This window comes from Cervus canadensis, chromosome 2, assembly GCF_019320065.1.
Source record: "Cervus canadensis isolate Bull #8, Minnesota chromosome 2, ASM1932006v1, whole genome shotgun sequence".
NCBI classification, from domain to species: domain Eukaryota; kingdom Metazoa; phylum Chordata; class Mammalia; order Artiodactyla; family Cervidae; genus Cervus; species Cervus canadensis.
The window spans coordinates 53,783,627-53,807,080 of NC_057387.1; the positions used below are offsets into that span (position 1 = coordinate 53,783,627).

At 39.2% G+C, this 23,454-nt stretch overlaps 2 protein-coding genes, 1 long non-coding RNA gene and 1 pseudogene across 7 annotated transcripts in view; 3 read left to right on the forward strand and 1 right to left on the reverse strand.

Annotated features, from left to right (window-relative positions):
• The first annotated feature begins 7,844 nt into the window (after positions 1–7,844).
• On the forward strand, positions 7,845–12,363 carry LOC122436731 (coiled-coil domain-containing protein 3-like). Its single transcript, XM_043460764.1, has one exon. The coding sequence runs from the start codon at positions 11,842–11,844 to the stop codon at positions 12,304–12,306; it is 465 nt and encodes a 154-aa protein (XP_043316699.1). The 5' UTR covers positions 7,845–11,841; the 3' UTR covers positions 12,307–12,363.
• LOC122428834 lies at positions 12,311–17,810 on the forward strand (annotated as a pseudogene).
• Positions 17,811–18,170: 360 nt separating this feature from the next.
• HS2ST1 (heparan sulfate 2-O-sulfotransferase 1) overlaps positions 18,171–23,454 on the reverse strand; it is a 203,882-nt gene continuing 198,598 nt past the window's right edge. For 3 of the 5 annotated variants that reach the window (XM_043460757.1, XM_043460759.1, XM_043460755.1), the window contains 3 exons: positions 23,147–23,244; positions 20,599–20,756; positions 18,171–19,666 (listed from right to left, as the gene is read on the reverse strand). In XM_043460757.1, coding sequence (XP_043316692.1) covers positions 19,437–19,666; positions 20,599–20,756; positions 23,147–23,244 — 486 coding nt within the window. In that variant the 3' untranslated portion in view covers positions 18,171–19,436. The remainder of the gene's footprint in view (positions 19,667–20,598; positions 20,757–23,146; positions 23,245–23,454) is intronic. The other 2 variants (XM_043460758.1, XM_043460756.1) reach the window with 1 other exon arrangement.
• On the forward strand, positions 22,842–23,281 carry LOC122436732. The gene is made up of 2 exons (XR_006268091.1): positions 22,842–22,983; positions 23,150–23,281. It is a non-coding gene; the product is annotated as an uncharacterized LOC122436732 (long non-coding RNA).

Below are 23,454 nucleotides of genomic sequence, written 5' to 3' on the forward strand. Positions count from 1 at the left end.
ACTTTTATCTTCTTATTGAACTGCCTGTCTCCCAAGGATTTTTCAGAAAGGTATTTACCAAAATGGAATATCTAAGATAGACTATAGTTGTTGTTTTAGTCGCTAAGTCTTGTCCAACTCCTTGCAACCCTATGGACTATAGTCTGCCAGGTTCCTCTATCCATGGAATTCTCCAGGCAAGAATACTGGAGTGGGTTGTCATTCCCTCCTTCAGAGGATCTTCCTGACCCAGGAATGGAACCCATATCTCCTGCTTGACAGGTGGATTCTTTTCTACTGAGCCACCTGGGAAGCCTCAGACTACAATAAGGAACCCCAAAACAATGATGTTGGAGCCAGACAACATTCTGGCTCACAACCTTTTATTATGGGAGGTCTTATACAGGTTAACCTGAGTGAGCTTGCCCTCTCATCTTTGGACCAGTGCTCTAGTCCCATGGGTCTTGAACTTTAGTCGGTGTCAGAACCACCTGGAGGGCTAATTAGCATACAGATCACTGACCCCATTCAGAAGGTTCTGGGGCTAAAGCATTAGCCTTTCGACAAGCTCCCAGGTGATACTGATGCTGCTGGTCCAGAGATAGGACTACACTCTGAGAACCACTGCCACTGTTAATCTGTATCAGAGCCTTTGTTCGCTTGGAGAGACAGCAACATAGCAGGAAGGACATCAGAGTCTGGTGAAGCAAGACTCATGGGGGACAGGTTAGACCCTCTTCCTCTTACCATGTCAGTTCCCTCAGTTGTAAAATGAAGACGATGATACCCATCTTTTAGGTGACAGTGTTATGTGAAGATAAATATGAAAGTACCTTATAAACTATAACATTCTATACAATGATAAAGAATTAAACATGAGGATTATTCTAAGGGTTAAATTTCATAGTCCATGGAGGTTGGTAGAGCAGGGACTGGTGTATTGTGGGGCTTAATAGACATTAAATGGAAAAAACCCTAGTAAGTAAAAATAGCCACTGACTCCATGCCAGACATTTCGGTCTCTGTCATATGTTAAACAAAAAATGGTAATAAAGTTACAACACATGAAATTCATATTCCCGTCGTGGGTGGCAGAGACCTCCTTCTTGGCTTCTGATCCAATTCATTATTCAAACCCTTTTACCATCGAGTGCGCCGCGGCTTCATGCGGAACCAACTGTGGATCTTGATAAGAGGAAAAGACTGGGCTCTGTTTCTGCTTTGCTCTTGGCAGTCCTCAGGCCTTCAGGATAACTTTTCTTACAAAATGAATAGTGTTGGCTCCCAGAGAGACCAATCTAATCTCATCTTGTCCACTCAGAAGATCTGTATCAAACGTTACAGACTGTCTGACTGCAGTAAGGGGCATCTAATTCCATCTGGATTTGGACCAATGTTTAAATGATCAAATAGGGAGCCATTAGCCTGGTAGAGACAGAGAAGCAAAATATAACTGGCCCACTTTTTCACCATTGCTCTTGTCTAAAGTTTGAAAAGCCCCATTTGAGAGACAAAGAGAAACAGAGAGTGAGAAAGAGCAAGAAAGGAGTTGAAAGCCCATCACCTCCCTTAAAAACACTATGAATGAATCAATGTCCTACATTTTCAGTGTTTACGGGCATGACAGTCTGATCAGATAACCATGATATGCCAAGAGACCTAATTACCAATCCCCTGGAGATTTTTAAATTACTTTTAAAGGAAGAAAAAATAAGTCTCCAGTTACTCTTGGTTGAATAAAAATGTCACTTATTTCCCCTCAGCCATTTTCAGAAAGGCGCTGCTCACTTCAAATAGCTCACTTCAAATCACTGGTGAGCTCTGTTACCCAGAAAACATATACTCCACCAGTCAGTTTTGAGAGATGCTTAAAAAACATCAGTTTCGAACATGTAAGACTCTGAAAACACTACTTTTTTTTTTTTTAATATCTCAGTCTCACTGTGTTATTAAGGCAACACCCAGAATCTGTAAAACAGATACAAATTAAATGTTATTGTCACAAACACTGTAAGTAAATCTCTAGGGATGCTATGTGAAATACACGGACTTAGGCCAAATTGGCCCATGTTTGTGAAATAAAACCAAAGTTTGGATGCCAGATCACATGGGGACTGTAGGTCTATCTTTGCCAGATTCTAACAATTAGATACAGGTTAAAGATGCAACTTGCTCCTTTAAAAAGGCACAATCTTTTAAAAAATCACAAATTGATTTAGTGTGAGGCTTTCTTTGATGTCAACTTTCTACCAAAACTTTGGAAAGAAAGAGAGGGAGAGGGAGAAAGAGCGAAACCATGGTTCTAGAATCTCAGGATAATGTCTTGAATCTGTCTGACTCCAGCCTCCCAGTGGACTGCTGAGAGAGAGGAATTTCTTAACATTCTTACAGTTCAAAATACATGTCATTATGTTTCCTGTTTACTGGGAGGGGTGGGGAGAGGTAGTACTTAACAGAAAGTCTGGGCAGAGTCAGTCTGCTCTTCAAGCTCATCCTGTTTCTTTTCCAGCATCACCAATAGGCTGACAGCTCTAGCAATCCAGTTGCCCAAACCTTTGACTGAAACCCTAAAATTCTGTTTCCCTGTAAACTCTCTTAAGCACTAATGATGTGAAACATCTCTAGGCATGACTTTAATTTTGAAGCTTCAGCTTTAGGGAAGTCACAAGAGATGAGGCTGAAGTGATTGGCGTGTTTCACTAGATGTCTGACATCAAACCCAGGGCAGTAGGGTGTTTGAAGGAAGTTCTTTGCCAAACCCTAAGCCAGGTCACAAAATCTGATCCCAAAGAGGCGTGGGAATGAAACACTTAATAGTGAGACAGTGAATCCTGTCTTTGTGGTCCTAGCTTCTCTGGACAGACACTGGTCTATTTTATAAATTTTTAGATGGAAAACAACCATCACTGCATAGCTGCGGCAAAGCAAAGGATGTTGAGCATCTGTATAGACACAGTGTTTTGCAAACCCAAATATTGCCCCCTCTCTCCATTTACTAATCACATCCCATCTGTCACCAAGTGCTGCGTCCTCTGTCCCTGACATCCATCTGCTTCTCCCCAATGTTATCACCACTTCCTTTGACAACTGCAGTAACCTCCTCAGAGGTTCTGTGTCCCTAGCATTCAGCCCGAGCACACATTTTCTACACTGCTGCATCTATTTTTCAAAACTCAGAAGTGATTACTTCATCCTCTGCTTACAAGCCCCACAGGTTAAAATATGAACCACTCATCTTTAGGGCTCAAGACTGAAAAATCTCATTGGGGAAAATGGCAGAGAAGCTCATTTTTAGGTTCCCCAATAGGATACCACCCTCAGATTCCTCTGCTCTAATGAAGGGATAACTCCATTAATATTTAACTTCTGTGGATTAGGCTGGCCCACATGTGTAATATTGGTTCCACATGGATTTCAAACAACTGGTTTATAATAAATTCTGAGAATACAACCCATTTTTTAGATTGGGACTGCAAATATAGCACTGCTTTGTCTTTCTCAATGTTTAAATGACTTTGGAATTAAATATAATAGAACTAAAAATTACAACAAAGATCAACAGTGCCTCTCAGAGTAAAAGCTTAGCATTTTAACCCACAAACCCAACTAGGGATCTAGAGAAGTGGGAGGACAGATTTGTCATGAAATGAAGCCTGTCACAGAGATCAAGATGAAACTGCATTTTAGAGTGAAGTAATAGGTACTGTATGTTTAGAACTTGATTTCTTGGGCAATGTGGTGCTTCTACTATTTCAAGTTTAAAATTAAGAGATGAAACCGTTAAGTGTATTAAAAGGTCTGGGGGATAGAGGTGGGTTATGAAATCTTGTGCTGTGCCAAGTCGCTTTAGTCGTGTCCAACTCTGTGCAACCCTGTGGTCTGTAGCCTGCCAGGCTCCTCTCCATTGGATTCTCCAGGCAAGAATACTGGAGTGGGCTGCCATGCCCTTCTCTATGAATCCTTAACAACAACAAAAGGAGGTGGTTTATCAGTAAGGAACGAGATTTTTGCATGATGCTTGGTATTTCTTCAGCTCGTCTCTTATCAACAAACAAAAGTCATGCCTGTTTTGTTCATCTTGCATGTTCCTCACGCCCGCGCACAGCTCAATGAATGACTCCATGGATGCACACTGTGACACAGTATGTCCAAATAGATGTTCCTCCCCTTTTGCTTTCTTATTTATCCTGGCAGGTAATCTTAGCTCTTCTTTAGAGCTTACTCAGCAGTGGCCACAGGACTTGAAAAGGTCAGTTTTCATTCCAATCCCAAAGAATGCTCCAACTACTGCACAATTGCACTCATCTTATACGCTAGTAAATTAGTGCTCAAAATTCTCCAAGCCAGGCTTCAGCAATACGTGAACCATGAACTTCCAGATGTTCAAGCTGGTTTTAGAAAAGGCAGAGGAACCAGAGATCAAATTGCCAACATCCGCTGGGTCATCAGAAAAGCAAGAGAGTTCCAGAAAAACATCTATTTCTGCTTTATTGACTATGCCAAAGCCTTTGACTGTGTGGATCACAATAAACTGTGGAAAATTCTGAAGGAGATGGGAATACCAGACCACCTGACCTGCCTCTTGAGAAACCTGTATGCAGGTCAGGAAGCAACAGTTAGAACTGGACATGGAACAACAGATTGGTTCCAAATAGGAAAAGGAGTATGTCAAGGCTGTATATTGTCACCCTGCTTATTTAACTTGTATGCAGAGTACATCACAAGAAACGCTGGGCTGGAGGACACACAAGCTGGTATCAAGATTGCCGGGAGAAATATCAATAACCTCAGATATGCAGATGACACCACCCTTATGGCAGAAAGTGAAGAAGAACTAAAGAGCCTCTTGATGAAAGTGAAAGAGGAGAGTGAAAAAGTTGGCTTAAAGCTCAACATTCAGAAAACTAAGATCATGGCATCTGGTCCCATCACTTCATGGGAAATAAGATGGGGAAACAATGGAAACAGTGTCAGACTTTATTTTGGGGGGCTCCAAAATCACTGCAGATGGTGACTGCAGCCATGAAATTAAAAGACGCTTACTCCTTGGAACGAAAGTTATGACCAACCTAGAAAGCACATTAAAAAGCAGAGACATTACTTTGCCAACAAAGTTCTGTCTAGTCAAGGCTATGGTTCTTCCAGTGGTCATGTATGGATGTGAGAGTTGGACTACAAAGAAAGCTGAGCACCGAAGAATCGATGCTTTTGAACTGTGGTGTTGGAGAAGACTCTTGAGAGTCCCTTGGACTGCCAAGAGATCCAACCAGTCCATCCTAAAGATCAGTTCTGGGTGTTCATTGGAAGGACTGATGCTGAAGCTGAAACGCCAATACTTTGGCCACCTGATGTGAAGAGTTGACTCATTGGAAAAGACCCTGATGCTGGGAGGGATTGGGGGCAGGAGGAGAAGGGGATGACAGAGGATGACATGGCTGGATGGCATCACCAACTCGATGGACATGGGTTTGAGTGAACTCCGGGAGTTGCTGATGGACAGGGAGGCCTGGAGTGCTGCGATTCATGGGGTCGCAAAGAGTCGGACACGCCTGAGCGACTGAACTGAACTGAACTAACAGGAACCAAGTACTAAGTTTATACATATCTCACTAATCCTGAAACTAACTGTTGATTAATGTTAGTCCCATTTTACAGATAAGATTCAGATGTAGGGAGGTTAATTTGTTCAAGATCAGTTAGCTAGTAAGTGGTGGTGCTCCAGAGCCCATATTCTCACCACCATACAAACTGCCTCTTTCTCAGTTAGCTGTAGAATTCTCTATAGCTTGTGATTGCTTCTTTCTTTTTCGTTGTCAGGCTAAGAGAATCTCCAGAAGCAGTATGTATATGATGAAGGACTAGGGGGAAAGGAGGCAGGTACTGACTCATATGAGTGTATGGGAAATCAAATGAAGTCTGAGACCTCAGTTGTCAATGTAAAAAGCAAAGATACTAAAGTTTACAAAAAAACATATGGTGATCTCACCAAGCTGGTCATCTGGTTTTGAACAAACACAGGACCAAAAGGCGTGAAGAAAGGAGCAACTAGCCAACTCTTAGGGATTATCTTTTCATGAATCCCCACTGTCATTGTTTTCAGACAAAAAAATAACCTATTCAAGGGGCTTAGTATTATCTCTCATAGAAGGAAACAGGTGAAAGAAAGAAAAAAGACCTTTTTTCCTGCTGTGTCTCCTCACAGGTCTTACAAACTAAATATATTATCTAGAAATCCATTTTACCTTACATAGGCCCTTGACATGTTTTTAAACTTTTAGTCTCATGCTACTAGAAGAAATATAGTAAGCCACAAAAACTGTGACTGTATAAACAGTTTTTTTTTTTTCTTTTTTAATTTGTTCAACTGGTCATTCCTGAAGTAGAAAGGGGAAAATTTGCAATTTAAAGTCAATTTTGTTGTTGATGCTGTTATTGTGTGTGGGCTCTGTGGTAACAAAGGTGAGACAGGGTATAATGGAGGCAAGGTAGGGTAACTGGTGGGCAGATGCCTTCACAGCAAGAAAACAAATGGACAGTGGTTTGCAATTTGCATTGTGGCACTTGTCACTACTGGAAGAACATTCAGAAAGTTCGAACTGCTGCTTTAAAAAAGAGCTAGTGATGGTAAGAGTGTGGTGAAAATATGTCAGTTTAGATTCATAGCAAGTTTATTTTTCAGATATCCTAAAAATGTGAAATTCTAAAATGATTAGTGAATTTATAGCCAAGGTAAATGTCCTCTTTTCTTAGAGAATGGATAGTATCCTTTCTGTTGAAAGAATGCCAATCAAAGAATGCAAATTACTCCAGGTATCCTAAGTTTCATGTATGTGCTACTTTACAGTCCACACCGTTCAAGAATATGTGAACACAGCCACTTCTGGAACAAGTCCTCCTTTAGGACAATCAGCAACCCCCCTTTTCTCACAGAAAATTTGTACATTCAAACAACAGCAGGTATCATAATCAGTACTAGCTATGCTATAGGATCTAAGTAAAAAAGGCATTAGTGTGCTGTCAATAAGAAAGTAAAATTCAGTAGTATTTAAAAACAATTATAAAAACATCTTCTCTAAAGCAACTCTACTAGTATTCTGCAGGGTCAGAAGGGCAATATTGTCAACTTCTTGACAATATTCTAACCCAGTACATAAAAGCCATACCAGTTATTGGTCTGCCCTGGGCCAGCACTCTGTATCTACCTTTTCCAACCTGTACAACAAAAATACTGTTTTCTTCACTGATTAGTTACACTGCTAAATGCAGGTCCATTTGACTCTCAAATTCATGCTCCCTGTTCTGCCTCTGTGAGTACAGACCAAATTCCCTGTTTAGACAATGTATTACTGAATTGAGTATTTACTCAACCCAGTATCATACAATACTTGCTTGGAACAATGAGCCAGGGCTGAGAACAGGAAATCTGTTAATTGAGAGTCTCTTCTTTAAGGGTGAAAAGAGAATCAGCAGACATGTGTATTCTCAAAGAAACATTACGGATACATCTAAACTGTGCAGGAAATGTTAATCAGACTAAATTTTTCTTTCAAATTCCCTTTTTATTCTAAGCTGACAGCCCTTTTCTCTTCTAGTTATGAATATATCCTAAGAATACCTTGTAAATTTTCTGAAATTTCAGTACCAGTAATGAAGTATAAGGCAAAAAGCAGCAAAGGGCTGTCAGTTTGCAAGTCCCAAATAAACCCCCAAATCACGACAGACCAGTGATGACACATACCTCTCTGCTGGCAGTGATATCTGAAGGTTAAGCTCATGACACTGAACACTGACTCCACTTGGAAAAATCTCCTTCAGCATCAAGGCCATGGAAGAAAATATTAAAACAGGACACCAAACCATTTTTCCCCTTCCCACCGAGTGTTTATTTTATAGCTTTTTCATCAGGTAATCAACTGAAACACTTGAACAACAGAGAGCTGGCAGAATGTTAAGGAAAAGGAGTGATTATCTCTCCAACAGATGTGACAAAATGGTTTAACTTGGAAACAGTATTGTGTAAATGAATCAAGTGAATAGCAGAGGAGGAGAAAGGAGAAAGCAGAGACAGAGGAAGGAGCAACCATCTTCCAACATGGATCGTGAGGGGGGGAAAAGGCACTCTTCTTCAGCTGTCTTGTGTATTTATAAAGTGAAAGTCAAAATATACAATCCATGTTTGCCAAAATTACATTCGACATTGCTTTAGAGACGCTCACACACCTGAGTCTCAGTAGAAAGCTTCAGAAGCTGTCTGAAAAATCAGATAGACAGCACCAGTGTGTCTAAACCATAGGCTTACCAGCAATGGGTTTTAAAAGAGATCATCACCATCAGGGTCCTTTTTATAAATAGTACTGCAAAGGTCACAAAGCTGCATGAACTTAAATTACAGGATAAATCTGACGAACTGATTGCCCATTTCTACCTTTACAATTCCCTCTCAAGTAAATCAGAAAGCAAGCTCCACTCCAGAGGAGTTGAATTGGCAGTGCATCTCAAACGGGGTGCTTTTCCCCTCCAAAGGCTGCCTGAGCAGCAGGTTAGTTGGCATCATCCAGCAGCTTTGCATAGTGTAAATGGATGCAAAAACTTAACAGCAATTGCCTTACTTCCTCTCAAAGCAAACAGCACTAACTTATGAAGAGGCAAATTTTCAACTCATGAAGTAGAAGCACCTGGACCTCTTAAAAGACAAACTTCATAAAAGGTTACAATACCGGGCGCCTCTCATAATAAAGGATTTTAGGGCCATAGGTGTGTTTGAGAATGATCAATGGGAAAAACCAGAGAGATGGTTTACACAGATGTTCTCTATGTAGAATTCGAATAGCAATTAAAATACCAGCTATGCATTTGGGAACCAGCCTTTAGTTCAATTCTCTAGTGCTTTTAGAATTTTTATTTCATTTTATTAGAAAAAGAGAATCATTGTCTACAAACTATTTTCTTTCTAACTATGCAAATACAATGAGCAAATCACCTGCAATATCAAAATACTGTTTGTAAATCACAGATGGGACTCACAATTTTAGGAATCTCTGATAGGACATATATTGAGAAAGAGCAACAGTGGACTTCAAATTATAGGCATTAACTGAATTTTAAGAATAGAAAATAAAATGCAAAGTTTAAAAGTCAGTACGTTTTTCTCAGATTTTCAGTCATTTAAATCCAATCATCAGGAATTCAGAAGCACCCAATATGTTCAAAGTTGCACAAATGCATATGGATGATAGAAAAGTAATCCCCATGCAATACTTTATGTGTTGCTGTCAGATATATTTAAGTGATACTTTATAGATTAAAGCTGGGTAAAACCAAAATATGTCCTTTCCATTAAATTTTAAAAGTCACAATAATTTATCAATAGTTGCCATTTCACAGCAATTAGAAAACAGGAGTCGATACAAGTTGAACAAAAAGGTACTTTTCCCTCTCTTAGGAAATAAACATATATAGATATATATATATACACATACACACATAACATTATCTTTAAAATTCAAAGTGGTTAATTTGCTATTGTATTATATAAAAAAAAATTTTCCCCTATTTTCAAAATACTGAAAAAAGCGCAGAGGCTGAAAAAGAAAAATCACACTTGCCACTTTAAAAAAATACATTATCATCTCAGTGGTTCTGTTTATTTGATTATAAAGTTAGGTATTACAAGGACTCTGCACTTGTCAGGCTCCTAGGACTATATTAGACCACATGGGATTAAACCTAACCCTTTCTCAGTCTCCAGGAAGGATACTTCTCACCCACCCTGAAAGATGATAGCATAAATGCCCCTATTCTGAACAGCTAAACTGGGAAAGAAAACCTGCCCACCTGGAAGCAATCCAAGTTATAAAAGTTTATGAATCTGTGGGAGAGACCGCCTGGATCAGAAAGCTATTCTTTGGATATAAGTTAGGAGCTGTTTTGGAAGTATATAAACTCTTTTAGGCCAGTAGAGTACAGATTCAAAAGTGATTTCTCCATAAATAATAACCTGCTACAGGGGTTGGCAAAGTAAAACCCATGGTCCATATTTGGCCTGTCAGCTGTTTCAGCAATAAAGTTTTATTGGGACAGAGCCATAACTCATCACTTATGTGTTGTCTGCTTTTATACTAAAATGGCAGAGCTGAGTAGTTGTGATGGAGACCGATGGCTTGCAAAGTCTGAAATTGCATGTACTCTCTGAATCCTTTGACCCTAGATCTATGTGCTACTCTAGTTACCTAAAAGAGCTGATGCATCTTAAGATTTTAGCTGGACTCAGAGAATAACCTGCATCCTAGGGTTCCTTAGCAGATAAATGTCAGATGCCCCATCCCAAGGTGGTGCTTTACTTTTGGGCGAGGAAATCATTTGTATATATTTTCAACAAAGGCCTGCAAAAGGTATTAAATACACAAAAAAGAAAGTCAAATAAGAAAAGTATGCCTGTTGATATACTTTTAATATTGTCCTATTATTAGGGGGGAAAGGGTGTTACAATGACTTTTCCTGTCAACTTCTTTTAGCTTTTCTTTAAATTTGTCCAAAATGTCTTTTGATAAGTTGCACTCTCTCCTCCTCCCATACAATCAACAACCTTTAAAGCAACCTCCCTGAAATGCCTACATAGTCTGGTGAGGCCTTATTTGGGGATATTTAAACTAAACATATTAAAGGTTACCCTTTTAGAAAATGTTTCTAAAATTCTTTATCTTTGCTACTCTAAGAAGTGGAAGAAATAAAGAATGCATAGGGAAATAAAATTCTGCAACATATACCTTAAAAACCAGAGGTATAAAATAGCTACCATTTCTGAATGGTAATGTAAAATAAAAACAGAAAAGTCTTCCACATTTGAAGAGCAAATTTTCCTCTGCCCTGAGTCAGCTAATGAAATCTTTTTGCAAACAGGGAACAACCTCCTGAACTAAAGCAGCTGCTCGTGAATCTGTAAGAGTTCACAGGTGTTTCCATTTTCAATAGTTGTTGAAACAGGGAAGATAAAACACTGAGAAGATATTTATTAAACTCAAATATATATCAAGATGAACTGCTTTTTTCAACCAGCTTATAAGTGAACTTTTCTCTTTGTTAAAAAACGAATGATATGAAACTATATGTTAAAGATGTTTCCATAATACCTTACATTTATATCGCGCATTACAATTTTCAAAGTGCTTTCACATGCCATCTCATTTAATCCTCACAACGCCCCTGTGAGGTAGGTACAGCAGGTATTATATCCTCATTTCAAGATGAGGAAACTGAGGCAGAGAGAGGTTAAGTGACTTGCCCAAGGTCACACAGCTGATAAGTGGCAGAGCCAAGTCAAGAAATCAAGATTTCCGGCTCCTCGTCCAGTACTCTTTCCACTATAACTACTGCCCCCAATTATGAATAATGTACTTCGTATCAAAATTGAAAGGTTATTGAAGTTCATTTCAGTGATGTCTTAACAGTAAAGTTAAATGAGAAATACAAGAACAGTAGATCTGATGGTTTCACTTGACGTAATAAAATTGGTGCAAAATCACTTGTCTAATTACTTATAACCTTTTGGTCCAAATACATAAAATATGCAATATTTACAGCATTTTCCTTTTTTTTTTTTTTGTAAATGCAATGCTTTAAAACACATTATAAAGCACCTTAGTAAAAATAGTCTACAAGGAAAAGTACAGAAGAAGTAGGAAAATCCTACCCATACCACAACTCACTAATGGAGATATAATATGGAGTCACCGGTATCTCAGTTTACAGCTTTACAAATAACCCGTGGAGAAACAAACACTAAATTTACTTTTTTGATATTAGTATGTGGAAGCCTTAACTAAAACTTTAGGCAGGGGGGATCCCGGTGGTGGAGAGAGCAGCATGGAGCAGAGCGCCCAGGGCTGTGCTTCTGGGGCCCCGGCCAGCGTGCCCCGGGCGCAGCGCTCACCCTGCCGGTCCCACCACCCAGCCCCTGCCGCCGCAGCCGCCGGCACGCTGCACCCGCTGCTGCTTGCCTGGCTCTGCCTGGCTGGCTGGCTGGGGGCCTCCCGCGGCTGCCAGCTGCCCTCTGAGGGGAGACCCCTGAGTGAGGGCTGCCACCCCAAGCAGGCTGAGATCACTGTGTACACCGAGGTGCTGGCGCTGTACCAGGACGGGCATGGCAGCTACCGCCTGCCCTGGCAGTACGTGGGGCTCCTCCACGGGGCCCAGGTCAAGCAGAGTGGGGCAGCATGCTCCAGGCTCAAGCTCACTGGCCAGGGCTACTTCTCCTGTCACTCCCACACTGTGGTCCAGGAGTACTCCTATTTCTTCTTCCTTAGGACAGATGAGGAATATAACCTCTAGCCTCATGGAGTCAGTTTCCAAGATGCCATCTTTCCAGACACTCAAGAGAACAAAAGGATGTTTTCCAGCCTTCAAATTGTTTGCAAGGGCAGCAGCTGGCGACCTTCTCCAATGACTGGGAGGTCCAAGAAGACACAGGCCCAGGTACCACATCCGAAAGAAGGACCTTGGAAAGATCCACAAAGCTGCCAGCATGGGCAACATAGCCAAAGTGCAGCATATTCTCTTGCTTGGAAATAATGGCATGAAAGACAATGACAAGATGAACAGGACTGCCCTCCACTTGGCCTGTGTCAGTGGTCATTCAGCAGGGGTAACTCTCCTCCTGGAGAGAAAATACCTTCCTAACTTCTGTGACCATGAAAAGAGGACAGTGCTGATGAAGGCTGTAGAATGTCAAGCAGAGGAGTTTGCAACTATTCTGCTGGAACACGGTGCCCACCCAAACGTCACCAAGGTCAGCAGCAGCACTGCTCTCCGCTATCTGCCTTTTGCCAGAATGTATCACTTGCAGCAGAGCTGCTTTCATAGGACACCAATAACAGAAGCCAGGAACAAGGATGACCTCACACCACTGTTACTTACTATAAGTGAAAGGAAACAGCAAATGGTGGAGTTTTTAGTAAAGAAAGCTGCAAATGCACATATGGTTGATAAGATGAAAAGAACAGCCCTCATGCTTGCTGTCAATTATGAGTCAAATGCAGTCAGTCTTCTTCAGCAAGGTGTTTACATCTTTTCTCAAGATGTCTTTGGATGGACTGCTGAAGAATGTGCTGGTGTTAGTGGTGTTATGATTCACCAACTGATGACTGACTATAAAGACAAGAGACACCTCCCCAAAATAGCAACTCAGTGGATGAGAACGCTGAGGAAGACTCTTTAAGCAGGTTTTCCAACAATCAAACCTGGTGTTGATTTATGGCCTACATCAGACGACAAAGTCTTAAGATTTTAAAACCAAGGTTGAAGAAGAAAAGCAGCAGAACAAAAGTAGTGAAATGCAAGTATCCAACAACATATGTGATGCTGCTAAAGACTGGATTCAAGAAACAAAGAGAGAAGAACCAAATTAACAAAATTAGAAATGAAAATGGAGAGATCACCACAGACAACACTGAAATACAAAGGATCATAAGAGACTACTACCAGCAGCTCTATGCCAATAAAATGGACAACTTGGATGAAATGGACAAATTCTTAGAAAAGTATAACTTTCCAAAACTGAACCAGGAAGAAATAGAAGATCTTAACAGACCCATCACAGGCAAGGAAATCGAAACTGTAATCAAAAATCTTCCAGCAAACAAAAGCCCAGGACCAGATGGCTTCACAGCTGAATTCTACCAAAAATTTAGAGAAGAGCTAACACCTATCTTACTCAAACTCTTCCAGAAAATTGCAGAAGAAGGTAAGCTTCCAAACTCATTCTATGAGGCCACCATCACCCTAATTCCAAAACCTGACAAAGATGCCACAAAAAAAGAAAACTACAGGCCAATATCACTGATGAACATAGATGCAAAAATCCTTAACAAAATTCTAGCAAACAGAATCCAACAACATATTAAAAAAATCATACACCACGACCAAGTGGGCTTTATCCCAGGAATGCAAGGATTCTTCAATATCCGCAAATCAATCAATGTAATACACCACATTAACAAAATTGAAAGATAAAAACCATATGATTATCTCAATAGATGCAGAGAAAGCCTTTGACAAAATTCAACACTCATTTATGATTAAAACTCTCCAAAAAGCAGGAATAGAAGGAACATACCTCAACATAATAAAAGCTATATATGACAAACCCACAGCAAGCATCACCCTCAATGGTGAAAAATTGAAAGCATTTCCCCTGAAATCAGAAACAAGACAAGGGTGCCCACTCTCACCACTACTGTTCAACATAGTGTTGGAAGTTTTGGCCACAGCAATCAGAGCAGAAAAAGAAGTAAAAGGAATCCAGATAGGAAAAGAAGAAGTGAAACTCTCACTGTTTGCAGATGACATGATCCTCTACATAGAAAACCCTAAAAACTCTACCAGAAAATTACTAGAGCTAATCAATGAATATAGTAAAGTTGCAGGATATAAAATTAACACACAGAAATCCCTTGCATTCCTATATACTAACAATGAAAAAACAGAAAGAGAAATTAAGGAAACAATACCATTCACCATTGCAACAAAAAGAATAAAATACTTAGGAGTATATCTACCTAAAGAAACAAAAGACCTATACATAGAAAACTATAAAACACTGATGAAAGAAATCAAAGAGGACACAAACAGATGGAGAAACATACCGTGTTCATGGATTGGAAGAATCAATATTGTCAAAATGGCTATTCTACCCAAAGCAATCTATAGATTCAATGCAATCCCTATCAAGCTACCAACGGTATTTTTCACAGAACTAGACCAAAGAATTTCACAATTTGTATGGAAATACAAAAAACCTCGAATAGCCAAAGTAATCTTGAGAAAGAAGAATGGAACTGGAGGAATCAACCTGCCTGACTTCAGACTCTACTACAAAGCCACAGTCATCAAGACAGTATGGTACTGGCACAAAGACAGAAATATAGATCAATGGAACAGAATAGAAAGCCCAGAGATAAATCCACGAACCTATGGACACCTTATCTTTGACAAAGGAGGCAAGGATATACAATGGAAAAAAGACAACCTCTTTAACAAGTGGTGCTGGGAAAACTGGTCAACCACTTGTAAAAGAATGAAACTAGAACACTTTCTAACACCATACACAAAAATAAACTCAAAATGGATTAAAGATCTAAATGTAAGACCAGAAACTATAAAACTCCTAGAGGAGAACATAGGCAAAACACTCTCCGACATAAATCACAGCAAGATCCTCTATGACCCACCTCCCAGAATATTGGAAATAAAAGCAAAACTAAACAAATGGGATCTAATGAAACTTAAAAGCTTTTGCACTACAAAGGAAACTATAAGTAAGGTGAAAAGACAGCCCTCAGATTGGGAGAAAATAATAGCAAATGAAGAAACAGACAAAGGATTAATCTCAAAAATATACAAGCAACTCCTGCAGCTCAATTCCAGAAAAATAAATGACCCAATCAAAAAATGGGCCAAAGAACTAAACAGACATTTCTCCAAAGAAGACATACAGATGGCTAACAAACACATGAAAAGATGCTCAACATCACTCATTATTAGAGAAATGCAAATCAAAACCACAATGAGGTACCATTACACACCAGTCAGGATGGCTGCTATCCAAAAGTCTACAAGCAATAAATGCTGGAGAGGGTGTGGAGAAAAGGGAACCCTCTTACACTGTTGGTGGGAATGCAAACTAGTACAGCCACTATGGAAAACAGTGTGGAGATTCCTTAAAAAAAAAACTGGAAATAGAACTGCCATATGACCCAGCAATACCACTTCTGGGCATACACACTGAGGAAACCAGATCTGAAAGAGACACATGCACCCCAATGTTCATCGCAGCACTGTTTATAATAGCCAGGACATGGAAGCAACCTAGATGCCCATCAGCAGATGAATGGATAGGAAGCTGTGGTACATATACACCATGGAAATTTACTCAGACCGTCAAAAGAATTCATTTGAACCAGTCCTAATGAGATGGGTGAAACTGGAGCCCCTTATACAGAGTGAAGTAAGCCAGAAAGATAAAGAACATTACAGCATACTAACACATATATATGGAATTTAGAAAGATGGTAACGATACCCTATATGCAAAACAGAAAAAGAGACACAGAAATACAGAACAGACTTTTGAACTCTGTGGGAGAAGGTGAGGGTGGGATGTTTCAAAAGAACAGCATGTATACTATCTATGGTGAAACAGATCACCAGCCCAGGTGGGATGCATGAGACAAGTGCTCGGGCCTGGTGCACTGGGAAGACCCAGAGGAATCGGGTGGAGAGGGAGATGGGAGGGGGGATCGGGATGGGGAATAAGTGTAAATCTATGGCTGATTCATATCAATGTATGACAAAACCCACTGAAATGTTGTGAAGTAATTAGCCTCCAACTAATAAAAAAATTTAAAAAAAAAAAAAAAAAAAAGACTGGATTCATTCAGCAGAGAAAGAGTAGAAAAAAATAGCAACCAGCTGCTTCCTGCTACTGAGAATGAAGATTCTGATAGTAGCGATCCTAGCATGCATATGAAGGAAGTAAAGAAAAAGGACAATGAAAAATGGTCACCAAAATAATGTGTGATTACACCAATATTCGAAATGACCGATTTGCTGACTGGTGGTCTGCCGCATGTGAAAGATGACAGTATTTTAAGTAAAGTGAATCAGGATGATGGCAAGCCTGCAAAGAAAATATCTAGTGAACAGAACAAGGTCGAAGAGCAAACTAATTCTGTGGATGACCCTGATGACTTAATTCAGTCATCTGAAACCACTTCCAAGGATGGCGAGTTGAATTCCATGTTGCTAAGTGAACAATTTGGCAAGGGGTGTAAAGATTCTGGTAGCTTGTTGAAAATTCAGGGTGCAATTCCTTCTATGAAAGATTAACAGAACTTCAAAAAAGCCACTGTGAACTACTTAGAGGAAAAATTAAAATGGAAAGTAAGGTTAGTGGGCTACAGAAAGAGCTGTTAGAAACAAAAGAAGTAAAATCACAGAGCAACAGAAAGTGGAGTCGGAATGAGAGCTCCTTAGCTTAAGATTCACCTTAAAGCAAGAAGAGAAGAGAGGAAAGTCTAATATGTCATATGAAAAAATTAGGGAGCAGTTAACAAGAAAAGAAGACCAATATGGTAAGAAGTTGAAATAAAACAACTTGAATTCACTCTCAGAGCACTAGAAATAAAACTGAAGGCTGTGAGAAATAATCTGAATCAGGTTGTAAAAATGTGAAATGACATGAGAAGCAGCTTTCTTGAGAATGGAATGCAAGAATCTTAAAGGATGGAATCCTGACCTTGCCAAACAAAAGGAGTTAGAAATGGCTAATAAGGAAATTAACTCGAGTCTATGTCAGAGGATTCACCGGAAGTGACTCATGTTATTGTGCTAACTTAGAAGTGAGGCACAGGATTTAACGAAGACATTTGGTCAACTCACAAGTCAGACGCAAAAAGCACAGAATCAACATACAGAGGCCCTGAGATGTGCTGAGAAAACACAGGATCACATCCAAAAACTTGAAATTGAACATGCAAGTTTAAAACCACAGTCAAAAAGCAAGCAGGCAAAATTGAACAGCTTCAGAAAAACCTGTTAAGTACAAGTTCGGCTGATGATCTTATAGCAGAGCTAGAAACTGCATCTTCAAAGTGTCTGCACCTGGATGCAAAAAGTCAAGTTCTTCGACAGGAGTTATTATCTATGAAAGTAATGCAAAAGAAATGTGAAAAACTAGAGAAGAATAAAAAGAAGTTGCAGCAAGAAGTAGTGAACCTCAAAAGTCATATAGAAATGAATATGACAGAACACAGTCAAGCAGAGCAGTACAAACAGTAGATTGAAGAAAGAGCAAGATAGGATTTAGTAAACTAAAAGAAGCCAACCTATTTTTGTAGATACAAGCAGCATCTCAAGAAAACTTAGAGCAATCATGAACTTAGAATAACGCTTGAGTAAGAAGTCAGATCCTAAAGGAAATACTAAAGGAATCCCTCAATCAATCCTAAAGGAATCCTAAAGGAATTAGTCAATCCTAAAGGAAATCAGTCCTGGATATTCACTGGAAGGACTGATGCTGAAGCTCCAATACTTTGACCGCCTGATGCGAAGAACTGACTCATTGGAAAAGACCCTGATGCTGGAAAAGACTGAAGGCAGGAGGAGAAGGGGACGACGGAGGATGAGATGGTTGGATGGCATCACTGACTCAATGGTCATGAGTTTTAGCAAGCTCCGGGAGTTGGTGATGGACAGGGAAGCCTGGCATGCTGCAGTCCATGGGGTTGCAGAGTCGGATAAGACTGAGCAACTGAACTGAAAAAGTCAGACGGAACTCAGAATTAAAGACTTGGAATCTGAACTCTCCAAGATGAAAACCTTTTAAGAAGTTTCTAATAAAAAGCAGAATTGGGAAAATATAAACAACTCTACCTAGAAGAACGAAAAGTTAGAAAGTCATTGGCAAACAAACTAGACAAAACTAATAAAAGGCAGGCAGAGGTCAGAATAAAACTAGAGAACTAGAAGAAGCTGCTGCTGAATTTGAATCTGGATCCCATAGAGTGTCTCCCCTGGGATCCACAGATGAGTCAAATCTATATCAGGACCTACTTTTGAAAACATCACAAGAACATGTGTAGATTTTGAAGAGAAAATATAAGTCAAAATTTCCCTATTGAACTGTTTATATTTCATTTTAGTTTTCTCCCATTAAACATGATGAGAAAATCTTTCTTAAAGGAAAATATTTTTGTGGGGAAAAAAAAAACTTTAGGCAATGTCAACATTCTCTGAAGTTTTTCCCCAATCTTAGATACTGGGGGAGACAGGAATAAGAAATACTGCTTTGATTCTTTATACAGTATTAATAATGATTTAAACTGGTTTTTAACACCAATAATCAACTTTTAAAATAAAATTAAAATGACCTACATAAATATGGGCAATTCCAACTACAGCAGAAACATTTTTAGCAACCGTGATCAAACATTCGAAAACAAGGCACACACTGCCAAACAGTTAATAACACTAGACAGTAGAGGAGTACAACCCAAACCTCAGGCGAAGAAGCAGATGGAGTCATCTTCATTGATGGTTAGTTGAAAAAAATGCTTTATCAAAAACAGAGTATCAGAACTTTTCTGTAACTGCTTTTAGCCTTCAATTAGACCTGCTAGGTATTTATTTTAGGTGATGGGTAGGTTTTGTCCAGGCAGGAGGTTATAACTCCCACCAAAATTTAACCAGAAAAAAATAGGCTGAAACTTAAACTTCCTGGACCACTGACGTATCAGCCAGAATCTACTTCCTTGACGTCACTGTCTGTATCCTAACGCAAAGTGTCTTATATATCCATCAACAATCCAAGCTGTGGAGCTGAGAACTAAAGTAAAGACAAGGTCGAAAAAAAAAAAAGACAAGGTCGAAGTTGTAGTTCAAGAATCTAACTGCCACGCCTTGTACTCAGTTCGATTTAGGGTAAATTTTTTCATAGAAAAAGTTCTGTGCGAGGATGTAGAGGTCTCCATCCTTTTCTCGTACAGCGTGGGCTCTGATGAACTGGAACTGCTCTAGTGCAAACTCATAGAACTCGTTCTCCATCTTCCAAATGTCAGACTGCTGTAGCTTTGCAATGGTTTGTTTAGTAGGGAGTTTCTTCTCTGTGGTTTTCCTAAGATGAGATTTCTTTCCTACTTACAAAGGCAAAAGAGAAAAGGTAAATAAATTCTGAGAACACACACAAATATCAATGCCTGTTTATTTGAAGAGATGACAAGTGGAAAGCAGGTAACATAACTGTTTTGTCTTAAAATCTTTCAGGCAAAAACAGTGTCCTAATCTGATTTGCTCCTTCATAAGACAAATCTTTATCCCCATTAAAGATTTAATGAGATGTCAAATAATAAAAGAATTGCCACTTGGTAAAGCGTAGATGGTCACTGTACATTTTATACTCTCCAATGCTTGGTGTTCTGACTAGTTTGTTTTTAAAGATATAAAATATCTATTTTTCAAACTTTGGACTGATCTCTCATAACCTCTATTCTGTATTCCTATGTATTAAAAGCTAGGGCATATGCATACTCTAGGGGAAAAAAAAGAGTCCCTCTGATTGTACATTACCAAAGAACAGGGGGGAAAAAAATCAGGATTGGCCTGGACCAGCACAGTCACCTTCAGATTTTTAATACTGTCAAGGCCACTGAAACATACTTTTAGGAGCATTATAACAGACAAGAGCACAGAATCATTACCAGCATGATTCAGTCTCCCAATCCTACCCCCACCTAAAATGGCACCAGCCATGTTGAAAGGGGGGAATGCATGGCCAGCATTACTGAGTATCACACAATTTCTAAGGCTGGCACTAGAGTCTGTATCTTTCCACTATACCCACAATGCCTTTTAATTATCATCTCATGCATGTTTATTCATTCAAAAGATATTTAGTGAACACCATCTGTGTGCCATGTATTGTTCTGTATTGAAAATGGTGAGGAGAAATGGACAATATACCTGCCTTTCTGGAGTTTTACTCAACAGACTTCATATCATACATATTTTGCAAGTGGCAAAGTTAAAGTCAGCTTAAAAAAAACAAAAACAAAAACCATCCTTTATATACCTGTACGATAGAGTTCTGTAGCACCCCTGAAGAACCGGGGTAAAGCTGCCTCCAGTAACATGATAAAATCTTCAAGCTCTTCAGTTACTCCCACCAGAAAGTATTCATTAATTAGGTTATACTTGGCTTGATCCATAGCCCACCTGCTTCCCACATTCCTAAAACCAAAGAAAAAGAATAAAAAACCTGGTTGTAAAATCTGCTAAGTATTTTTGATGACTTTGACACTGTATATTATGGAAAAAACAGATAAACATGTGTTCATTCAAAGCCTTAATGCCCTTTTATTAATGTCCTTCGGGAGGCACACCTGTTCTTAATTTCCTTTGCCTCTGTCTCCAATTTCTGCTGAACCACACAGGGCTAATTCAAATTTTACCAGGCGACACAGCAGGAACAGTTAAAAAATATGTATATTTATGTATCCTCCTATCTGATTTAGGTATGAGGACATCTAATTTTTGTTTACAGTTGACACTTGAACAACATGGGTTTGACCTACACAGGTCCGCTTATATGCAAGAATCTTTCAATAGTAGATACTATTAATACTACATGAACCATGGTTGGTTGAATTTGCAGATCCAAGGAATCATGAATACAAAAGGCCAGCTATAAGTTATACTGGAATTAACCCCTGCCTTGCTCAAGGGTCAACTGTACTCTAAACTTCATTCATTTTAAGAGCTCTCTAGGAAGGTCTAAGCAATTTTGTATAGTGGTTATCTTCATTTAATTTATGAATTTAGTTTTTTTTAAGGAATGGCTCTGCTACAGATCTTTTAATTTTTTCATTGTCAGCTAATGACTGTTAATAGAGATTTGGCCCTAGATAAAAACTATGCCTTTGGATTCTTTTCAGCATTGACATTTCCTAGTCCCAATTCCAAGCTCTGCCTTTAAGCAGTGTGATATTAGGCGAGTATCTTTCACCCTTCTAAACTTGTTTTCTCAGCCAGTAAAATGCTGGGGTGGGGACTTCTTCGGTGATCTAGTGGATAAGACTCCACATTTCCACTGCAGGGGGCACAGATTTGATCCCTGGTTGGGCAATTAAGATTCCCCAAGCCACAGGGTACAGCCAGGAGAAAAACCAACAAAAAAATACTAACACTTGTGAATTCCCTGGAGGTCCAGCTAGGACTCTGTTCTTTCTCTGCCAAGGGCAAAGGTTTAATCCCTGGTTGCGGAACTAAGATTCCACGCTGCATGGCCAAGGGTCGGTGGCTGGTTGGGGAAGTAAACAAGTTGATTTCTAAGGTCCCTAAAGAAGTTCAGTTAAAATCTCAGTAACACCCAACAGAAAAATATATTATTGTTCTAAGGTGGGGGTGGCAAGCTTTTCCTATGAAGAGCCAGAGAGTAAAGCCCAAGATGGGCTTTACAGGTCATATGGTCTTGGTCACAATTACCTAATTCTGCTTCTGCAATGTGAAAACTGCTATAAATAATAAACAAATAGATACGGTTGTCTTTTAATAAAACTATTTATAAAAACAGGTATTGGGCCAAATTTGGTGTCCAGGTTGTAATTTACTGATTCCTGTTGTAAGGAAATGATTAAAAATTGAGAAGACATTCTTTCGAAGTGTCCAAGTCTTCTTATGTTATTATAGTTGATCTTTGAACAAGAGGGTTTATGGGTGCCAACCAGACTCAATCCCCCACTCCCCAGTTGAAAATCTTCTTATAACTTACAGTCAGCCCTCTATATCCCATTTTATATTCGAGGATTCAGTAGTGCATGACTACAGATCATGCACTACTGTAATACATATTAAAGTAAAAAATCTGTTTAAGCGGGCCCTCAAAGTTCAAACTTGTGATTTCAAAGGGTCAACTATATTAACGTGCTGATATAATCTACTGAGTAAGACCTTAAGGTTCACAGTGACCTAACATTACATTTCAGATGATGATGGAAAAAACAGAAGGCATTCCTTGCATCTCTCATGGTTTTAAGGAAGACACTAACTGCATGTGTTTCTTGTTTTTTTCCCCTACTTTTCCTTTTAAAATGATTGACTAGAACAAATAAATACATACCATTATTTTTATAAACTGAAAACTCAGCACATCCTGAAGAAATAAATTCTATTAAAGATAAAATATCTTTATTTTACCTTGGCTTCTCTCAAAGTCAAATCAGTTTAACAGTAAAACCAGGTGAATAATTTACCCACTAAGCCTCTTCTTGATCTAAAATGGGTGGCTAAAACAACAAGCTTAGGAGAAAACGAGGTTTATGAAAGGACTCCTGACTTCTAATTAAGAACACTGCTAGAATATAGCAGTACACATAATACTAAAAATCTTTAAAAACCAGCATCTGAGAAATCATGGCAAGCATCTTATACATGAAGAATCTTTTTAAGGCACTTCAAGGTAACTAAAAAACTAGGTATTACTTAATTACATGTTATTTTTGGTCTGGTCTTTCATGAACTTCCTTACACTAAGCCCTTGACTAATGCATCCACCTTTGTGAAATAGAGATTATGGAGAAAAATAAGTAGATTATTGATTAACGCTAACTTTATCTCCCTACCAGCATTCCGAGCTGTGACCACAGAAGAAGGGGATTTGAAGCCAGAGCTTCTCTGGAGCACAGTCTGAGCCTCCCTCGGCTACACATTCATCAAAGGTCTGGAAAAAATACAGAGCAGAACATGTGAGCCATAAACCTGAGCTTCACCTATCAATTATCTTAATGTGGTGAGTTATTAAATCGATGGCAGCAGAGTTGGATAAGATAGTGACTTAAAGTGATAGGTTACAAAAATATACTTGAGACACTGAGCAAAGTTAAATGTGGGCTTTTCTCATATTTTTGTTTCACACCAATGTTTATGAGAA

Bases quoted from the DNA above. Each gene is read 5' to 3' on its own strand.
- LOC122436731 (XM_043460764.1), top strand. From the start codon at position 11,842: ATGGAGCAGAGCGCCCAGGGCTGTGCTTCTGGGGCCCCGGCCAGCGTG.